This window comes from Capra hircus, chromosome 26 (genome assembly GCF_001704415.2).
Source record: "Capra hircus breed San Clemente chromosome 26, ASM170441v1, whole genome shotgun sequence".
Classification (NCBI taxonomy): domain Eukaryota; kingdom Metazoa; phylum Chordata; class Mammalia; order Artiodactyla; family Bovidae; genus Capra; species Capra hircus.
This window is the reverse complement of record NC_030833.1, coordinates 32,049,274-32,068,201: the sequence shown is the minus strand read 5'-3', so window position 1 is coordinate 32,068,201 and position 18,928 is coordinate 32,049,274. Positions and strand designations below refer to the sequence as shown.

The following is an 18,928-nucleotide window of genomic DNA, read 5'->3' as shown; positions in this document are numbered from 1 at the left end:
CTCTGAGCGGCCTTTCAGAAGGGCTACAGGTAACATGGCCCCATCTGTAACAGCAGGGCCTTTTCCTCCAGGAAACAGAGGTCTCAATCCTCTTTTTTTCCCCTTCCCTGGCATTTTAAAACTGGCACCTGAAGCCCTGCAGAGGTTAACAGATTTCCTCACACACTCTCAGCTTCAACAGCACTATTGTTGTTCCTTACCTCTTACAGAACATCAAAGCAAATTCCAAATGCATTAAAGAAATGAATATAACAAATGAAACAAAAAAGAAACTACAGAAAGTAAAGCTATGTATTTTTCTGATTTCAAGAATATAAATAAATAAACATATAAATGGAACAGAAGGAACCACAAAGCAAAAGATAAATTTAACTATATAAAAAGGGAACCCTTCTGCATGTCAAGATAATACCTTAAAAATGAAATAGTTGGAAAAAATAACAAAACGCTGAAGAAAATATTTTAACACATGATATACATGATTAGAAAAAATGTGCAAATCATTAATAAAGTGGATAACAGCCCGTAGAAAAATAAATAAAATGGATGTAGAAAATTCACAAGAGCAATAAAATACTAATAAACACAAAAATTTTAACCTCACTAATAAAGAATACAACTTAAAATAATAATACTATTCATTATGAAGTTGGAAAATATTTTAGAATATTACTGTTCTGCATTGCTGAGGTAAATTGTAATAACAAATATTCATATTTCCTACTTTTCAGATCACTAAAACTAAGCTTCTATGAGGTAAGAAAGTTGAACGGTTAATTATAAGAGATAAGGTTCTATATGGAGGAGGAAATGACAACCCACTCCAGTTTTCTTGCCTGGAGAATCCCATGGACAGAGGATCCTGGTGGGTTACAGTTCATTGGGTTGCAAAGAGCTGGACATTACTGGGTGACTAACACACTGAGGTTCTATAACTGAATGGATTCTAAGGTGAATAGGCAGCAGTTATTGGGAAACATGCATTGAGGAATGGTTAAAAAGCTGAGACTCAAACTGTAAGGGCAGAGATATTGGAAAATTGTTATAAGGATGACATAGATTTACTCTGCTTAATTTTTCTAAAGCAAGGGTAGAAATGGAAAAAAAATGAGCTTTGGCCACAAGTAAGGAGGATCTTTCCTATAATTAGACTTGTTTAGTTCTAAAGTGGGCCAACTCATTTTCAGCTCAATTCATGAGATGAAGAGTCTCATCAAGCACAAACGGACTGGCTTTTTGTCAGGGATGCTATAGAAGTACTCTGAGTACTTTCAGAATTCCCCTTTCTAAAGTCATCTTTTAATAACAGCAGAACTTTCATAGAATGGTTTATTTCAAGAAGAAACTAAATGATCCCAGACAAATGAAGATAATGGAAACCTGCAGGGAGTACATTTGGTCGACCAGTGTTCGAAATTTCCAAGTACCAACTAATATCTGCAGTCTAGTACTTAAACACTTAGACATCTTGAGTCTGCTGAGATGTATGGAGTAATGGCCGTTCAGTCCCAGAAAACAGGTCTTTGTGTTTTGTTTCTGAGTGAGAATTCTAAAAGGTAAGGTTTTCCCCAAAGCTCCTTTTGCCATATCTGCCCATGTCCCAAAATAAATGTGATGCTTCCTGTTAACTGTGGTGGGTCCGGCGGGGGCCAGTTCAGCCCTTAGGACTTTTAATACTAGCCAAACTCTGAATCTGGAGATGAAGTATCTTAATGTGGTCTGTTCCAACAGGGACATGAGGATATTTTTAACGTCTTAGCACCTGGGAGTTACTTCAGTATTCTCAGAACCACTCTGTTTGGCTAACATCAAATGACACCTCTCTAAAGGCATGCAGTTAGATGCCAATGTTTTCCTTTGATATAGGATTTAATGAGGGTGAAATCAAAGCAAAAGTTATATCCCAGAGAGATGGAAAAAAATAGCAGTATGTAAAAAAAGGAAAAAAGTATGTTTATTTCTTTGCAGAATAGGCAAAAAGATTCTTGGTTCATAATAGGAGGCTTGAAATTCTTTCAGTTAAAAATTATGGCAGCTGAAGGAGAGGCTCATGCAGGTATGAAATTGAATCATTTTATATGAAACTAATTAGCCTCAAAGCAGAAATATTCTGCACCTCTCTCATGGCACCACCCACAGCCTGCTTCCTGTTAGTTTCTTATTTCTAATAATAGAGCTGAACTTTAATCCCTTCCCCTCAAATGTCCCTATTAAACAGCTCTTGAAGGTCAGGTGATGACGTGGCTTGGCATTAAGACAATCAAGAAATATCACATTAAACTTTACATTCAGACTTTCCCTCTAATTTGTCTACTTGGGTTTCCTTAGTTCTTATTAGTTATGGGACCACATTCATTAAGAATTTAGCCAGTTAGCCACTGCAAGTTAGAGTGCTGAAGAGAAACAGTTTTGTCTGGCACAAGTAGGATCTCAATCAAGTTGATGAGTGGATGAGAATAGGTACTCTCATTTCACTGGGTAGCCTCCTCTAACAGCTTCTTTCCCTCTGAGGAGGGGCTCCATTAGGCTTAGGGGAGCTGGCAGTGTCTGTGTGCTCTGGGTCAGAATATAATATGCTGAGAGTGATTTTTAGAGACCTCAAATCAAACCAACGTACGGTCACTCCTGGTATTCAGTAATCTTTGTTTGAGAAGAGCATAGGAGAAACAGAAGGGAATTCTTCCATCTAGTTGAGAAAAAAAATGGTTTTCACTAAAATTTTGTGACTTGGAAATGGAATCTTAAAAACAGCTCAGAGAAGAACTTTTGATGAAGATCTGAAGTTAGGATTTTTGAAGAAAAGTTAATGGAACTGGGATGAGTTAGCCTAAAGGAGAGAAAACTGATGGCTCACCAAACCCTTTTCTAAACAACTCATAATGTCTCATGAATACATAATATATTATATTCATAATTCTAAGATGGAATAACCTCAGTGTTAAGACAGAGATTGGCTATCCAATGTGTATGTATATATATTTGTATATATATTTATTTACAAATATATATATTTGTAAATAGTGTATATTTGTCAATATCATTATAATTTTATTCTGCTTGGCTTTGGGGTAGTACAGTGTTGAAGAAAGCACAGTTGACGCAGGAGAACTGGACGCTAGGTACTTTCTAACTCCACCAGTTGCTAGCTGCTTCCCTCTTCAATAAGTCACTTAGGGCCCTAAAATTCAGTTTCTTCAACTCTAAAATGCTTCTTGGTGCTGTTTATTATCTATAAAGTCCCAGTCACAGGCACAGCTGGCCCCAGTGTTCTTATAAAATTAAATGGTCAGACAGGATTGAAACTGTGGGCACTCCTTTCCTAGGGGTCTTTAGACACAGGGCATCTTCTGGTCCAGATGTCCTAGTCACAGACTGGGGGCAGGGGAGTGAGCCAGACCACCTCAAAGTGTCATCCCACCCCAGGTTTCTTAGCCTCAGCGTGTCAGAATAGAAGAGCCAGCGCGATGAAAGTTGTTTCCTTCTTTTCCAATTTTTGGATCATTCTCCCTCCAAATGGAACTGAATATGACACATAGGGAAAAATGCTGGGATCTGACCAAACACCTGCTCTTGGGTTGACTTTCCCCTACAAAGTGAGTCCTCCTGTTTTTTAAAAAATTAATTTATTTTTTAATTGAAGGATAATTGCTTTACAGAATTGTGTTGGTTTCTGCCAAATCAACATGCATCAGCCATAGGTATATGTATGTCCCCTCCCTCTTGAAACTCCCTCCCACCTCCCACCCCATCCTACTTCCTCTAGGTTGTTACAGAGTCCTGGTTTGAGTCCTCCTGTTTTTTGATACAACTTGCCTTCTTTGGCCCAACTTTATGTTGCCTTCCTGTTTGCTGAAGGACATTGGAGATATTTATGTCTTGGGAGAGATGATTCCCTAGTGGATGATGCTCACTGATTTGTGATCACGTGAGGCATTGGACAGTTTCCCTAGGGGATGGTAGAGCTGCGCAAAGGTGCTGTTAGATTTACCTAGTGGGGGAACGATTACTGTCTGAGATGTGAATGGCTATGGCTAGTCTTCCCTTCAGAAAGATGAGAAAGCAGGGAAAACGACAGGGGAAGGACCTGCAGCTGGAGATTTTTTGGAAAAGAACTGGTCTGATATTACCACCACTTTCTCTTATAGCATCGTTTCTTTGTGTGGCCTTTTGATGGCTTGAAGAAGCTACTCTCCTGGTGACCATAGAGACTATAGGCTCCAAAAGAGAAGTGGGAGTTGAGGGGAGGGGAATGGAAGAGAATAATAGAATCTTAGAGTTTGATGGGAAGCAGTAATCTTTCACCTCAACCTCCCACTGAGTAAGGAATCTTAAAGCACCCCTGAGATGGCCATGTTGCTCATTCTTTGATTAATAGTCTACCTCCTAAGGAAGCCTGTCCTGTCCCCAGTTAAACCAGGCAAGCCTTTGAAAAATGAGCTCATTTTGTGGTGAGCTCTTTCTCTTTTAAACTGTAGTCCCTGGTTTTCTGTCATTTTAGAGGATCCTAGGCCAAATCTGTTTCCTTTCACTTAGCAGTCCTTTGGATATCCAGAGAAAGTCCTCACAGGTTACCTTATTTTTCTTGTCTAAATCAAATCTCTCCATTTTCTTCAGCTATCCCTGCAGAATATATACTCCAGACACAGAACACTCTTCTCTGATCCATACTGCAGTTTTCTAAGTTTCCCTGGTTCTATCCCATAGGGTACAGGGCACTCACTTTTTATCTGGTTCCTAGAATGAGAAGGCAATGGCACCCCACTCCAGTACTCTTGCCTGGAAAATCCCATGGACAGAGGAGCCTGGTAGGCTGCAGTCCATGGGGTCACAACACGACTGAGCATCTTCACTTTCACTTTCATGCATTGGAGAAGGAAATGGCAACCCACTCCAGTGTTCTTGCCTGGAGAATCCCGGGGATGGGGGAGCCTGGTGGCCTGCCATCTATGGGGTCGCACAGAGTCGGCCATGACTGAAGCGACTTAGCAGCAGCAGCAGCAGCAGAGTGAGAATAATCTCTTACCTAAAGAGTTGAGATTTGAGTGTTGAGTCTCTTGACTAGTTTGCTCACCGAGATGAGAAACAGGAACCTTCACTGAGGACCTGGATGCCTGGACTATGGCTTTTGAGTGGCCTCAAGGGTGTTACCTATAGAATACCTAACGACCCAGTTCCCCAAGTTCACATGCCACTACCCTTTCAAAGATCTGAACTATTTCCAGCCTTGATGGCAATTCCAAGAGAAGAAGAATTACCCCATGTTCTCTACTAACTGAAAAAGTTTGCCAGTATCTCCCTACTCCTAAAGCCCCAGGCCAAAAGGCCCCACTGGTAGCCTGACTGGCACACTGATTTGCTTTATATCCTCTTCCTGGTTGCTACCGACAGGGGCAGCTACAGGTTCCCAGAGCTTTCCATCCCTGCTCTGGACTAACATGGCTTCAGGTGACAGCAGGAATTAGCAGGCCAAGAACACAGAATCTGGCCCCAGAGGCTTATAAAACAGAGAAGGAGACACCAAGGCTGAAATCACTTCCTAGCATTTCCTTTCATCCTTTCCTGCAGAGCCTGCTGCACTGAATCGGCACCTTTCCTGGGAGACCCGCATCCCAGACCACCGAGGGCTCCTGCTCCCACTAGCAGTGACTGAGGGGGACAGCGGGATGTGGGCGCTGAGCGTGCACACAGCCGTCCCTGTCTGGCAGCCTGCAGTCAGAGATGGCGCCGCGCGTCCTCTCTAGAATGAGAGAGGCATTAAATGAGCAGCAGCTCACAGGAAGAGGAGCCTGCTTGGAGGAGTGAAGGGCCCAAGGTTCCACAGTGAAGCAGTGGCAGGATTAGGGCCGGAATCCAGTTCTGTAGACTTTCAATTCCAAACTCTCTTTAATACAATATAGGTATAATCATATGTGAGTGTCTGTGGTTATATATGTATCTGTATGCATGGATGTGTGAAATTTTTATTTGTAGAAGGCTTCATTTCACCCATACACTCTAACTTGATTCTCACAATAACCTCGTCTGACAGGTGAGCAAGCTGAGGTCACACAGGTAAATGGTAGCAGCTGGATTTATAGCCAGACTTTCTGGTTCCAACTCCCTCTTCTTACAATTGCATGACATTGCTATTTAATTTCAGTTGGTGTTACCAAATTCCTCTTCAGGACCCCTGTGGAATGAAATTCTCTTTTTCCTGTCCCTCTCTGACAATCTAATAAAGCCATTACATAGCTCCTCAACAATATGCGGACAAGGTGAGCTACAAGACAGCATAACTGGGAAAGCAGCATATCCGTAGCCTCTGAGAGGCACTTCAGTCACTTTACAGACAGAGGCAGGACAGAAGCCAGGACGTGGGCAGTTCAGACATCGGAGCTGTAATCCTGGAGGCAGATGTAGAGTTGGGCAAACAGGGTTAGAGGTTTGTGCCCTTGGGCGATGGAGAAACAAGCTCATAAAATGATGCCACCTGCCATCATTTCTGCATGGTTTTGCGTTGATGCAAGTCTTATCATTTCTTTTTATCATAATCTTAACAAATGTCTTATCCACATATTATCTTAAAAGTCTAAGAAGAGGCCACTTTTGAAGAACATCCTTAGAGCAGTTATTCTTCTCTTCATCCCCAGCTGGCTAGAGGTCTGAGTGAGGAAAAGGAAGGCAATGTGTATTTGCTGAGCATTTACTATGTGTCACGAAATTTATACAGAAGACTTCATTTGCTCCTCTCCATGGAAAAAGTTTCACAGCTCAAGAAACTGAGGCTCACAGAGTTCAAGGAACTTGCCTCAGGACATAAAGCCAGCAAGTGGCAGAGCAGGGACTGACACCTTAGCCTGTTAGACTAAGGCCTTTGGTTAGTTTCTTCCACGCGGTACACGTGGTCTTCTGGACACAGGGCAGGCTCAGCTCCCAGTCATCTTGGGTTCTAAAGGACCCTGAACTATCATAATCACTGTTGTGGAGTCACCTCTCTGCAGGATGTGACTTTGCAGGTCACGACTGAATGGCAGTGCAAGAGTTAAGCACACAGGCCTCAGAAGATTAGACCTGGATGAGAATTTTAGAGCTGGAAGGGACTTTGCCATATATATAACTCTTGAATTTTGCAGATGAGAAAACTGAGGCCTAGGGATTAGGACTAAAGGATTTGCCCAGCTTATTTAGTGAACCAGAACAGCGTCTTCTGCCTAGAATGAAGACCAGAAACTCAGCACACCAATCGTGAACTACGGGGAAATGGAGAGAGGGGATGAAATACTCGAGAGTTCTGCTGGGATAGGTAGGCTTGAGAGCAATGGACATGCAGCCAGGAAAAAGAGCCAGTCTGTGAACCCAGGCTGCAAATAACAAATGCAGGGTGGGCTAAAGAGACTCAGTAAGTGACTTCCCAGATTGTGTTTTGTTCCCATAGCATATAGTTGGAAACCAAATGCAAGCCACCAAGGTTGCAGTGAAATGGCGAACAATTACAGCGTGAATAGTTGTGGGCAGCTGTGGGAGTTCAAGCCACCTGCTCCAAGTTTACAGCTTTGTTAAACTTGGTAAATATTAAAAGTGGAATGGGAGTGCTCCCAGTCTGTACAGCACTCATGTCCTTCCTGGGAGGCCTCCCTCCAGGATGAGGTGGCCTTAGGCTGCTTTCTGTTGGTAGAGGTCAGCGCTGCCAGAGTCTCTAGATGAGACTGAGGGCAATAGAGATGTCACAGAATCATATCATTACAGAGTCTGAAGAGACTGCAGAGCTCCCAGAAAAGATAAGGAAACAGTTCTGGAGAGGAGAAGTGCCCAAAGTTATAAAGTTGGGGCAGAACTGACTTTTATTTTTTTCTTATAGTATTTTATTTCTTTCTCCAAGTTTTTATTCACATTTATTTTTTAAATTAAATTAAATATTAATCCAAATTAATCCCCAATTAAATCTTTTAGTTAAATACAAATTTTTAATTTATTAGAAGTGACTCCTGATCTCTGAACTTCTGATTTTTGTCCGGTGCTCTGTCCTTTAGAGGTGCTCTATCTCACAAGATTTGTAGATGTTGACAAATAGTTACAGTAGTATAGAATGCTACCCCTGGAAGGGACGTGGTTCTTAACTACTACTCTTTCTGGTTGTTATATGACTGGGGGCACTATTAACATTTAGTGGGATTCTAAATAGCTTGAAATGTGATCATCTGGCATAATGCATAGTCCAGATACCAAGAATGCCCTTGTTGAGATATGTTTAGTCCATCATTTGAGTTTATTGTTGGGGACCCCAAGCCTAGAGGGGCTGGGAAGGGCTTGTCCAGGGTGCTAAAGGGAGTAAGCAGTCCCTGGGTGAATTAGCAGCAACCTTGGTGCCCTCAGCAAAGCAGCCATCCAACTCCCTCCACATCCAGCTCCTATGGCACTCCCTCCTAAGCTGTTTCTGGGCTGGGACTTACTTGGACTTCAGGCCCTCCTGTCCATAGGGCTGCAGCAGATACTGGTGCACGAGCTTGTCCCTGAGAGTCCCGGCCAGTTTGATTTTCTTTCTTGATCGGTGCAAGTTGATGATAAAAAGCGTAATGGACCCTCGAACATAGTTGTGGCTGATATCCAGAGAGAGAGAGGGAGAGATGGAAATAGTGGTCTGTTAGATGCTTCTAAATCATTTATAGGCTGCACAGAACAGGACTACCCCAGGAAAGGGCATTTACTTCATGATTCTTGGCCATCCTGGACTTTGAAAGACAGAAAGGCCTTCTTACAGTGGTTTCCTGCAAGAAAGATACCCAGTTCCCACCATATGCCTTTTGTTTTTGCTTAAATATATTACAATGATTTTAGAAAATAAACTATCTTTTTCTGAATATGGAAGGCTGACTGGGAAAAAAAGGCAAAATATAGAGAAACACAGGGAAGAAAAAGAAAAGTCCCCCACAATCCAAGTGTTTTAAGATATGATAACATTTTGGTTGACAACCTTCCAGTATTTTTAGTTTAATAATTTGACAAATATTTACTGAGTTCTTTGACACATGCATATATACTTCTCAGTTTTTACATAATTGGGATCACATTGTTAGCATTTTTTTTTTAGTTCATGAACATCTTCAACATGCTGCCATGTTATTGTATTATTTATTCTTCTACTTATAAAAGAATGCTAAGTTCTTCATTTGTAGAAATTTATTTAACTAGCCTCCTCCTTTGGGGACATAGTTGTTTTTAATTTTTTTGCTATTATAAATTATGTGATGAAGGACTTTATTTACATAAACTTTTTGGACATCATGATTATTTCAGATAGATAAAGTACTGGAAGTTGCAAACACTTGGTCAAAGGGGAGGCAGTGCATGATTCCTCATCAAATCTGCTATTTCATTCTCAGTGGGGCTCCTCCTATTGTCCCTGCTCTGTTGAGCCTAGAGTGATCACATGACTGGTGTTGGTCAATGCAATGTGGATGGACGTGTTAAAACCTCTGGGCAGAGGCTTTAGTCCGTATTTTGCCATGTCTCTTTTCCCTCTGCCAGAAGTCTGACAATGTTCTTGATTAAGGCTGCTCTCTTGATCTGGAATGAGGATGATATGGAGCAGAGCTACATCTGAGCCGTGACAGATGAGCAGTGTGAAAGAGAAATACGTTTTCTTAGTGAAAGCCATGGAGATTCGCAGTTCCTTCATTATCACAGTATAACCTCGCCTATCCTGACTAATACATTTTGATAATACTGATATTATCTAGAAAGCTTGCATCAATTTGCTCTGATCACCTATGTGTGAGAGTACCCATTTACACATATCCCTAAGAACATCAGATATTAATAATAACCTTTTAAAAGGTTACAGTTTAAGGTTTAAAATATCACCTCTCAAACCCAAGAGGTGATAATGGGATTTCAATGTTGTATTAATTTGTATTTTAAAAAAAATTCACACTGAGGCACAGTATTTTTCTTATTTGCCTCTTTGCCATTTCATTTCTTTTTTTGTAAACTGATTGTTCATGCCCTTTGCCTGTTTTTCTATTGATTTTTTAAAACTATTTATTTATTAAAGATAGTGATCCTTTGTTTTCAGGTATATTGCAAAATTTCCCCCAGTTTTCTTTGACTAATTCAGTTTGTTTACATTGTACTCTGATGTATAAAAATTAAAAACGTTTAGGCAGTCAAATTTATTAACCTTTTTGATTTCTCCTTTTGCTGTTTTATCTACTCCATGATTATAAAAGTATTCACTGTTTCGGAATCCTTTTAAACCAGTACAGGACATTCAGAAGCCTGAGAGAACTACATGATTGTATGCAACAGCCACTAGCATAATCAACAAGATTGCAGTGATTTCCTTCACTCTTGTAGGAAAAAGGACTTTGTTTCTAAGGGGTCCCTTAGGGCCCCCTCTGGATGGGTTAATGAGAGAAAGCAGAAAAAATGGCCTGGTCCTGCCTTCAAAGGAGGAGTTCCAAGAAACTCGAAGTCAACTGAGCCCAGAGGAAAATATCAGTCTCTGCAGAAAGAGCGCACCTCAGCCTCTGAGTCACTCATCTATGCCTCTAAAGCTGCTAATTAAGAGTTGAGTGACCAACAGCAGGTTAACACAATAACTTAGATTTAAAAAAATACAGTTTCCAGGGCTCATTCCATTATTGAATCCATTTGTGATTGTGTCTGAGAATCGATATTTTTAAAAAATCTCAGTATATTTGGCAGATGAGTTTGGTTTGGGATCCACTTGCCTAGAGTAATCTGTTAAGATTATGTGATTAATTCCCAATGTATATCCTTTTGGCTGTGTGTCTGATGATTTTTCTTGCATCTGTAGGAGGGTACATTATTGCATTCAAGGCTTTTTGTATGCCTGCACTGATATTCTGAAAAATTATTAAGTGATAAATTATTAAATGACCCTTCTATTTAGTCCTTTCTCCTCTGGTCCTTCTTCTCAACCCCCTGAAGCATGTGAACCAACTTTTGGAGCCAAATTAGCTCAATCAGAAGAGAATGCCAATTTATGTTGTGTGGACTTGTGTCATTAGAGACCTAAAGAAAGATGCTGCTAGCTGATGTCAGCATTTATCATTACTGAAAGTGAAAATCACATTGTATCCAACTCTTTGCAACTACATAGTCCATGGAATTCTCCAGGCCAGAATACTGCAGTGGGTAGCCTCTCCCTTCTCCACGGGATCTTCCCAACCCAAAGATAGAACCCAGGTCTCCTACATTGCGGGCAGATTCTTTACCAGCTGAGCCACGCGGGAAGCCCAAGAATACTGGAGCGGGTAGCCTATCTCTTCACCAGCGCATCTTCTCGACCCAGGAATCGAACCAGGGTCTCCTGCATTGCAGGTGGATTCTTTACCAACTGAGCTATCAGGGAAGCCGTTACCACCGTCATTAAAAAAACACCAACTATTTCTATTGGTGGGCTTTAAGTTGTGTGCAAAACCGAAGAAGACGCCATTAACTACAGGTACTCTAGGCTTCAAAGTGTGAGCAAAAATAGGCATGCAAGGGTACCAATTTTCACAGACTGTGGTAAACTCTTCTGCTAACTATCACCAGACAACCTTCTGAAAGGCCAGCAGCCCAGGAGAGAGCTGCGTGCTTGCGTTTATGAGTTTCTCCTCTGCAGAGTTAGGGCAGAATGAGCCGTTGGAGACCGCAGAGGAGAAGGGCAGGATGTGGGGAAGTGGTGGGTGGGAGGGAGACCTGAAATCACAGCATTGCTTCAGGAAAGCTGTCTTTTCAAGCTGCTTGGCAGTGGTCTGATTTCCATTTCCATAGTTCCCTGGGGGAGACAGACCAGCACGGAAAGCCAGCTTAGACACCAACTTGCGGAGGCTCCCATAGGGCTCATGGAGCCTCCTCAGGGAGGGCCTGACACTGAAGACCCCCCCGTCAGTCCTTTTTGCTGCTTGGCTGGTGGGCAAGGACATTAAGCAGAGGCCTTTTGGCTGTGAAGACACATTCTTGGCTGGGGAATGCAGCACCAACCTGAAAGTACTATGTTGAGAATCCAGATTCCTGAAAAATGTCCATTCTCTGCTGACAGAAAAATAATTTTGGAGGAGTATCTGCTCGCTAAGAAAATGGGGTCTTATTGAAGGTGTGGCCTGGAGGCAACTGCTGACCTTCTGATGTCAAGTCCGTGTGGCTTTTGGTTCTCTTAGTGCCCCTTTCTTTCTGGTAGAACATCTATCTTGCTCCATTGTCTCATTCACAGTGAGATTTTTTCACTAGCAGAAAAGGCCTGTATCTGGAGTTCATCTTTCCGGCTGTTCTTTTGCGGCCTGACATCTCTGTGTTGCCATGGGAGGAGGAGGAAGTGAGTCAGGATGGGGGCTGGAATTGGAATATCATGGATATAAGAGGTGAGGGGTGTCATATTGGGAGGTGCCTCTTGACTTATAGATGAAAAACAGTCCCTATTCTAGAAATATTTTCAGTGAAGCTGGGAGACTAGGAAAGGGAAGGGAGGATGATGCTTTGAAACCCAGGTCCATTTCCAGTGAAAGTCTACATATTTGAAAACTGGGTTGGTCCATTTTCTCCAAATCTAATTCAAAGTTTTTGGGTTCGGTAAGTCAGGCCATGTTTTGCCAAACATCTTTTTCCCAATTTCAAAGCCCCTGTGTATTTTAAGGGAAATTTAATCCACATGTTTTTGATTCATTTACACTTAACTCATGAAAATATTGTTTTGTAAGAGCCATTTGATGTCCAAGAAGCCTCAGGAACCTTTTTATGAGTCTTTAAAAAAAACTTCTTTTGAAAAACAGGAAGTCGTGCTTTGCCAACAATAAACAAACTTGAACCCCAAACGACCCAATTTTTCTTCAGTATCCACCAGGCTCCAATTGGTTCTAAACTTGGCTAAGGATCTCAGCTCCTCCCCAGATACATACATTGTGTTAGCAGAATGGTTTATAAAAAAACTGTTTCCTAGTCAAAACCTGTTTGTTCTCTGAGTAAGAAGCCTTAGGGTGAGAACTGCTGTGCTTCCAGGTCCTAATTTGTTGGCTCTAGAATAGAAAGCAGAAAAGCACCTGCTAATGTTGCTATGAGTATCTGACTCAGTTATCGTAAATCAGCCATAAAAGACAATGCTTTACTAGGTCAGAAATGACCCACAATGTAAGAGATGCCATGAGAAGCAGTGAGGTATTCAAGTAGAGGTTCATGACTGTCAGGGAGACTATAAAGGGACTTTCTGTGTTATACAGGACAACAGGCCAAAGACCTCTAAGGGTTCTTTCCAAATGTAAAATTCTTTATATTATTAATGTTGCTGTTTGTATATACATGTGATACTGTAGAACCTTTGGAATTTAATACGATTATACTAATGCAAATAATTGGCAAGAGGCTTGGCACATAGCAAATGTTCAACATATACTTGAGTGCAGGAGCTATTTTAAAAGAACTTTGTTTGGGTTATTCTATCAATACTTTCTCATCAGTTCCCTGTTTTGACCAAGGATATGTATTTTTGGAGTACTGGTCAAGACTGAACCGCATGAAGCTAACATGCCCACTTTGGGACGTTTTTGTGACCTTGGTCTCTTTGGCTACAAATAAACCAAGTGGATCAGGAGTGCTTCCTGATAATGTTGTGGAGGGTGAGGAGGCTCAGACAGGGAATGCGGCTTCCTACAGAGAAAGGGCAGAGACATTTCTATCCTTGTGCGCATGTATCTAAGGCACCGGACACCCACTGACATGGAGGAGATCTGCAGACTCAGCCAGCTCATCCTCAGCTAGCTCAGTGTGTCTACTGGGGGCTTTCTTCTCTAATAAGAACAAAAGACCTTCACCCTAGTAATCCAAGGTCATCGGTGACATAGATTAATAAAGTTGTTTCTTTTTTTTTTTTTTTTAAATAGGGAGGAGGGATGGAACTGGCCGAAGCAGTTTCCCTGGAGAGGTTCTGGAAAGACTTCCCATAGAAAGTACAGGAGATCTGGTGATGGAGAGAGAATATTGAATACAATGAATGATTTTATGCTGGTGAATGCAAAATTCTTAAGCACTCCACCGTATCCCTTTCTTTTGGCCAATGTGGTGACAGCAAAGGGGAAGAGAGCTAGAAGTATAAAGCACCAGTGATGCCCTGATGCCCTGTTTCTGCATCCACTCATAAAACATCCACTGATACCTTCTTCAGGCCAGTCACTCTGTGGGACACCAATACTACACAAATGCATGAGGCCCTGGCCCTGAGTGCATGGTACATTCAGAGTATCAGTGACAACTTCCCACAAGAATGTCAAAGAGCATCAGGATGAACACTGGGATGAAACCAAGTGAGGAGACCTCTCTGAGGACCCCCCAAATTCCGCTAAGCCCAGGGCCTGGCTACTGACATTTTCTCCTGGGTCTGCAGAGCCATAGTATAAAGGGCACCGACTGATGTGCTTCCCAAAAGAGACAAAAGGTGCCAAGAGAACTTTTCCTCTCTTGAAGCTGGGAGTCCACTTTTTGGGTGGTTAACTCAAGGCCAGGGTGGAGACAAGGAACACAATGTTTCCTTGTATGCTGATCAGATAACTCCAACCAAGGCCATAAAGCAGTCACTCTCTGTCAGCTATTGGATTGAGCTTCCTGTTGAGCAAAAGGGACGTTGAAAGCCTCTGGCCTCTGCCCAATCCAGCCTCCTCTCATCCACAATAGGCACTTGTATCTATAGCCAAGACAACTGGCCCCTGGCCCCCTTGTGCTCAGAGTGATTCTTTGAAAAATCTTATCATGATAAATTAATTGGCATGGCTCCTCTGTCATCAGGGAGGGGAAGGGGCATCTGTTGTAACCTGACCACGGGGACTCTTTGTGCTCCCCACTGCCGGTGATCGGCCCTGATAGGCTCGCTGGAATGAAGGTCTGGCTGGAGGAACTTGCTTCCTTCGTCTTCACTCCCACTCCACACAAGGTTTCTCTGCCTTAAGAGAAAGGGTTCTTATTTCCAGGGCTGCCTACTCTGCTCCTTAAATTGGAAGTGATGTGAGAAAGCCATATTTGGTCAGGTGGGTTTTGCTTTAGGCTCTGTTTTAAGTTTTTACCTTATGATCCTCATGTTTTAAAATACTTTATCTGCTAAACTTTACATACTAATTGTTTCCTACTTCTTAAAAGACAACCCCAATAACCTCAGCTTCAGACGAAAAAGAGGATAACCATCCCCGTTACTGTGCTGATTGTTCAAGGTTTGGCCCCCTAAAAAAAAAGGAAGCCCAGATTTTATTTAACTGTCTAACCTTTAAAATAGCTGAAATGGTTTTCAAAATACTGAATGGCTGTAAAGCTGACATGTCTAGCTTTGGGCACTCCCAGCTTGGGATGCACTGGTACACGGTTAGGTTTCCAGTGGTACAGCTCTCCAACATGCATCTTAGAAAAGTAGGCTTATTTCCTCAAGCTCTGCTGGTATATCTTAGGAACAGATTTTATATCTCTAGTTTTGGTTCAGGCGTAGGCACACAAATAAGCCTCCTGGGCATTACATCAACTGGCTGAGAGAAAATGCTCAATAAAAATTTGTTGGATGAAGTAAATAAAAATGGCATGTATCTTTATGAACATTTTATGAATAATTCCTCTAAGTGTGAGAAAGGGGTTTTACTTGGATAAAAAACTGTTTATCAGAAATCATTTGAAACTTGCGAAGAGTGGGTCTAGTGAATCCAGAAGCAGTTTTCAGCGTTCTGAAGGGGGAGTCCAATACAGTACGAAGTTCTCAGACGGGCCTAGAAATTCTCAGGTGGTCTCTGTGCCATCTCTCTGAACACTTACTTGTGGTGGTTCGTGCAGTGAGCATAAATCCTTAGTTTGTCCCGGATCACTCGGCCTGGCCGGGGCTTCCGCTGGAGCCCAGCCACATGCACGGCCAGGACTTTGGGGCCGATCAGGCGCTTGTAAAGGAGAGAGAGCCAATAGTCCTGAAGGGAACAGAGAAACAGAGTCAGAGAGCGACATGTACTCAGGTGTTCTGAGTAAGCATACAAACACAAAGGCCAGAAAGCACTTCATACCAGGAGTATAGGGAATCAGGACGGGAAGACTAACCCTGTAAGCAAGGTCACCACAATGAAGCACTCATCTTCAGTTCATATGAAATGGGCACTATCTAAAGAGGCCTTTGGAACTGACCAAATGAGGAAACGTCCATGGGGCAAACCCAGAGTGACACACAAAGCAAATGAACCAGTTTTTCACACATAAAAGAACAACCAGCTAGGGCCTCGAATTTTCAACTTTCTTTTCCTATGACTTTTACTTTTGGCACAGACGGTAAAGAATCTGCCTGCCATGCAGGAGACCTGGGTTTGATCCTTGGATTGGGAAGATCCCTTAGAGAAGGGAATGGCAACCCCTCCAGTATTCCTGCCTAGAGAATCCCGTGGACAGAGGAGCCTGATGGGCTACAGTCCATGGGATCACAAAGAGTCAGACAAGACTACTGAGCAACTAACACACAGACGTTACTTTCACACTGGTTTATGACTTCTGTTTAATTATAGAATGTAAGGTTTCCAGTCTTTTAGGATTGTCACTAATATGAGAATCCAAAATGTCATCTTCCAAATATTGTCACTAAAGACGTTTCTGTGGTGGGAGGAAGATGAAGCCCCTTCAGAAAGGAGACCAGAGTCCTGAAGTGAAGCAAAGTGAAAGTCGCTCAGTCATGTCCGACTCTTTGCGATTCCATGGACTCTCCGGGCCAGAATACTGGAGTGGGTAGCCTATCCCTTCTCCAGCAGATCTTCCTGACCCAGGAACTGAACCAGGGTCTCCTGCATTGCAGGTGGGTTCTTTACCAACTGAGCTATCAGGGAAGCCCAGAGTCCTAATTCCAGAGTCCTAATTCCCAGAGTCAACGCACGCACACACACACACAGCTACTAGATATGCCAACAGAACTCAGCCAGCCCCAAACGGCCAGGACTTGGCCAATACCTGCCAGCTTCCCTAATTTCTGCCTCCACTTCCGGCTCAGGACCAACCAGAGAAAGTCAAGTACGCTGCTGTAACCAACCAGATGGGTTGCAGCACCTCCAGTTGGCCACCCACAGCTTCCTCAAGCCCATAGTCCCTTTTGGAGTGCACCTGAGCCCCCTGAGCTCCCCTTTCACGATGGAGCTGCCCCCTCCTCTGTCTGCCTTGAATCTCTCCAGCATGCAAGTGAGGGGGCTACTTCCCTATCAGAGCACGGTGAGCACATAGCCTCTCTTGTTCTCATTTACATGGGGAGGGAGGTGGGAGGGGGGTTCATGTTTGGGAACGCATGTAACAATTAAAGATTTTAAAATTTAAAAAAAAATAAATAAATAAAATAAAATAGTACATGTAAAAAAAAAAAAAAAAGAGTCTTCTCCAAAACCACAAAAAAAAAAAAAAAATGCAAACAGAAGAATGCAAAACATGGCGCTAATTCTTGGTCATCCTCAATAAATCTAAACTAAAAAGTTTAGGTCTTTTAACCACTCTGGGGTGCATTTGTAACTGATTAATAAATACTGAATCTGTAATCCACACATGTATTTGAACTTACAAAAGCCTATTTACTGCCACCTTAATTTCTACTGTTGCTATTATCATGATTTATTTTTATATTTGACACACAACATATTTTGTATTTGTTTTGTATTTGCTTTTAAATCCTACTATGGGGTAATGACTTAAGTGTTTATAACTCATCATATAAACAGGGCCTCCTAGTTTGTTTAGGAGCTTCCTCCCTCCCTGCCAATTCTGGAATTCAGTGGACATCCTATTGAGTGCAGGCATGCTATTCAAGATCTTACAGACATCAACTTTGTTTTCTGAGCCTTCAGCTTTTCAGGCAGAAGCCTCTTAATAATCTCCCCACCCCTCCAACTTTTGTAGTCATTTATAAAACATCAGGTGCTTAGAAAGTTCTGGTGAACTGCATAAATCCGAACAAAGTCTCAAAGCTCCTTTGTCACCAGAATAGCTCCAGATTTTCCCTGAGCACTAACCCCTGCCCAAATATTTACCTTATTTAACTTTAAGTGCCCTTAGGATGGCAGTTACATATGGTTTCCTTATATTTAAAATGGCTACTATGTCATCATTGTCAATCATGCAGATGAAAAGAAAAACTCATTGGTTCAATTTGCTCTTACTTGACTATAATTTGGTTTGAAGTAACCTTTGTGACGTTATTATCATAGTCACAATATTTCCAATGGGATGTCTATGTTTTTCTCATTGATTTGTAACATAACTTTTAATATTAGTGGAAGAATCCTTTGGAATATTTATAAAACAAATATTCTGTACAAGTTTGTAGTTTGCTTTTTATCACTTTTTATGATGTTTATGACATGGAGAATTAAAAAAAATTATAGAAAAACATATCAATCTTTTTCTTTTGATTTTTTTCCTTTTCTTTTATTCTTAGAAAGTCCTTCCTCACACAAGGATCAGACCGATCTGATCCTCACTGACACTTTTTCCAGTTCTTTTTATATTACCATTTAAAAATTTAACCTTTTAACTCACTGAAAAAATACTTTGGTGCATGGTAATAACTCTATTGAGCTTCCCTGGTGGCTCAGAGGTTAAAGCGTCTGCCTGGGTTCGATCCCTGGGTTGGGAAGATCCCCTGGAGAAGGAAATGGCAACCCACTCCAGTATTCTTGCCTGGAGAATCCCATGGATGGAGGAGCCTGGTGGGCTACAGTCCACGGGGTCGGCAAAGAGTCAGGCACGACTATTATTAACTAAATAATTTACTAGTTGTTGTAGCATCATATAGTAAATAATCTACCCCTAAACTCACCTTTATCACAAACTAAATTTTATATGCATGAAATATGTTTGCATATTGTATAATATACATTACCATATTTGTTATTATTATAATATGCCATATATACTATCTTTTAATGTATATTATAGATACATTATGCTATATAGTATTATATAATATACT

The 18,928-nt window shown here is 41.7% G+C and overlaps 1 protein-coding gene across 1 annotated transcript in view; it reads right to left on the bottom strand.

Annotated features, from left to right (window-relative positions):
• The window catches only part of HPSE2 (heparanase 2 (inactive)), a 697,385-nt gene that overhangs the window by 13,726 nt on the left and 664,731 nt on the right, over positions 1–18,928 (bottom strand). The window contains exons 10-11 of the mRNA XM_005698313.2: positions 15,763–15,908; positions 8,430–8,576 (exon numbers count right to left, since the gene is read on the bottom strand). Of these exons, the coding sequence (XP_005698370.2) occupies positions 8,430–8,576; positions 15,763–15,908 (293 nt within the window). The remainder of the gene's footprint in view (positions 1–8,429; positions 8,577–15,762; positions 15,909–18,928) is intronic.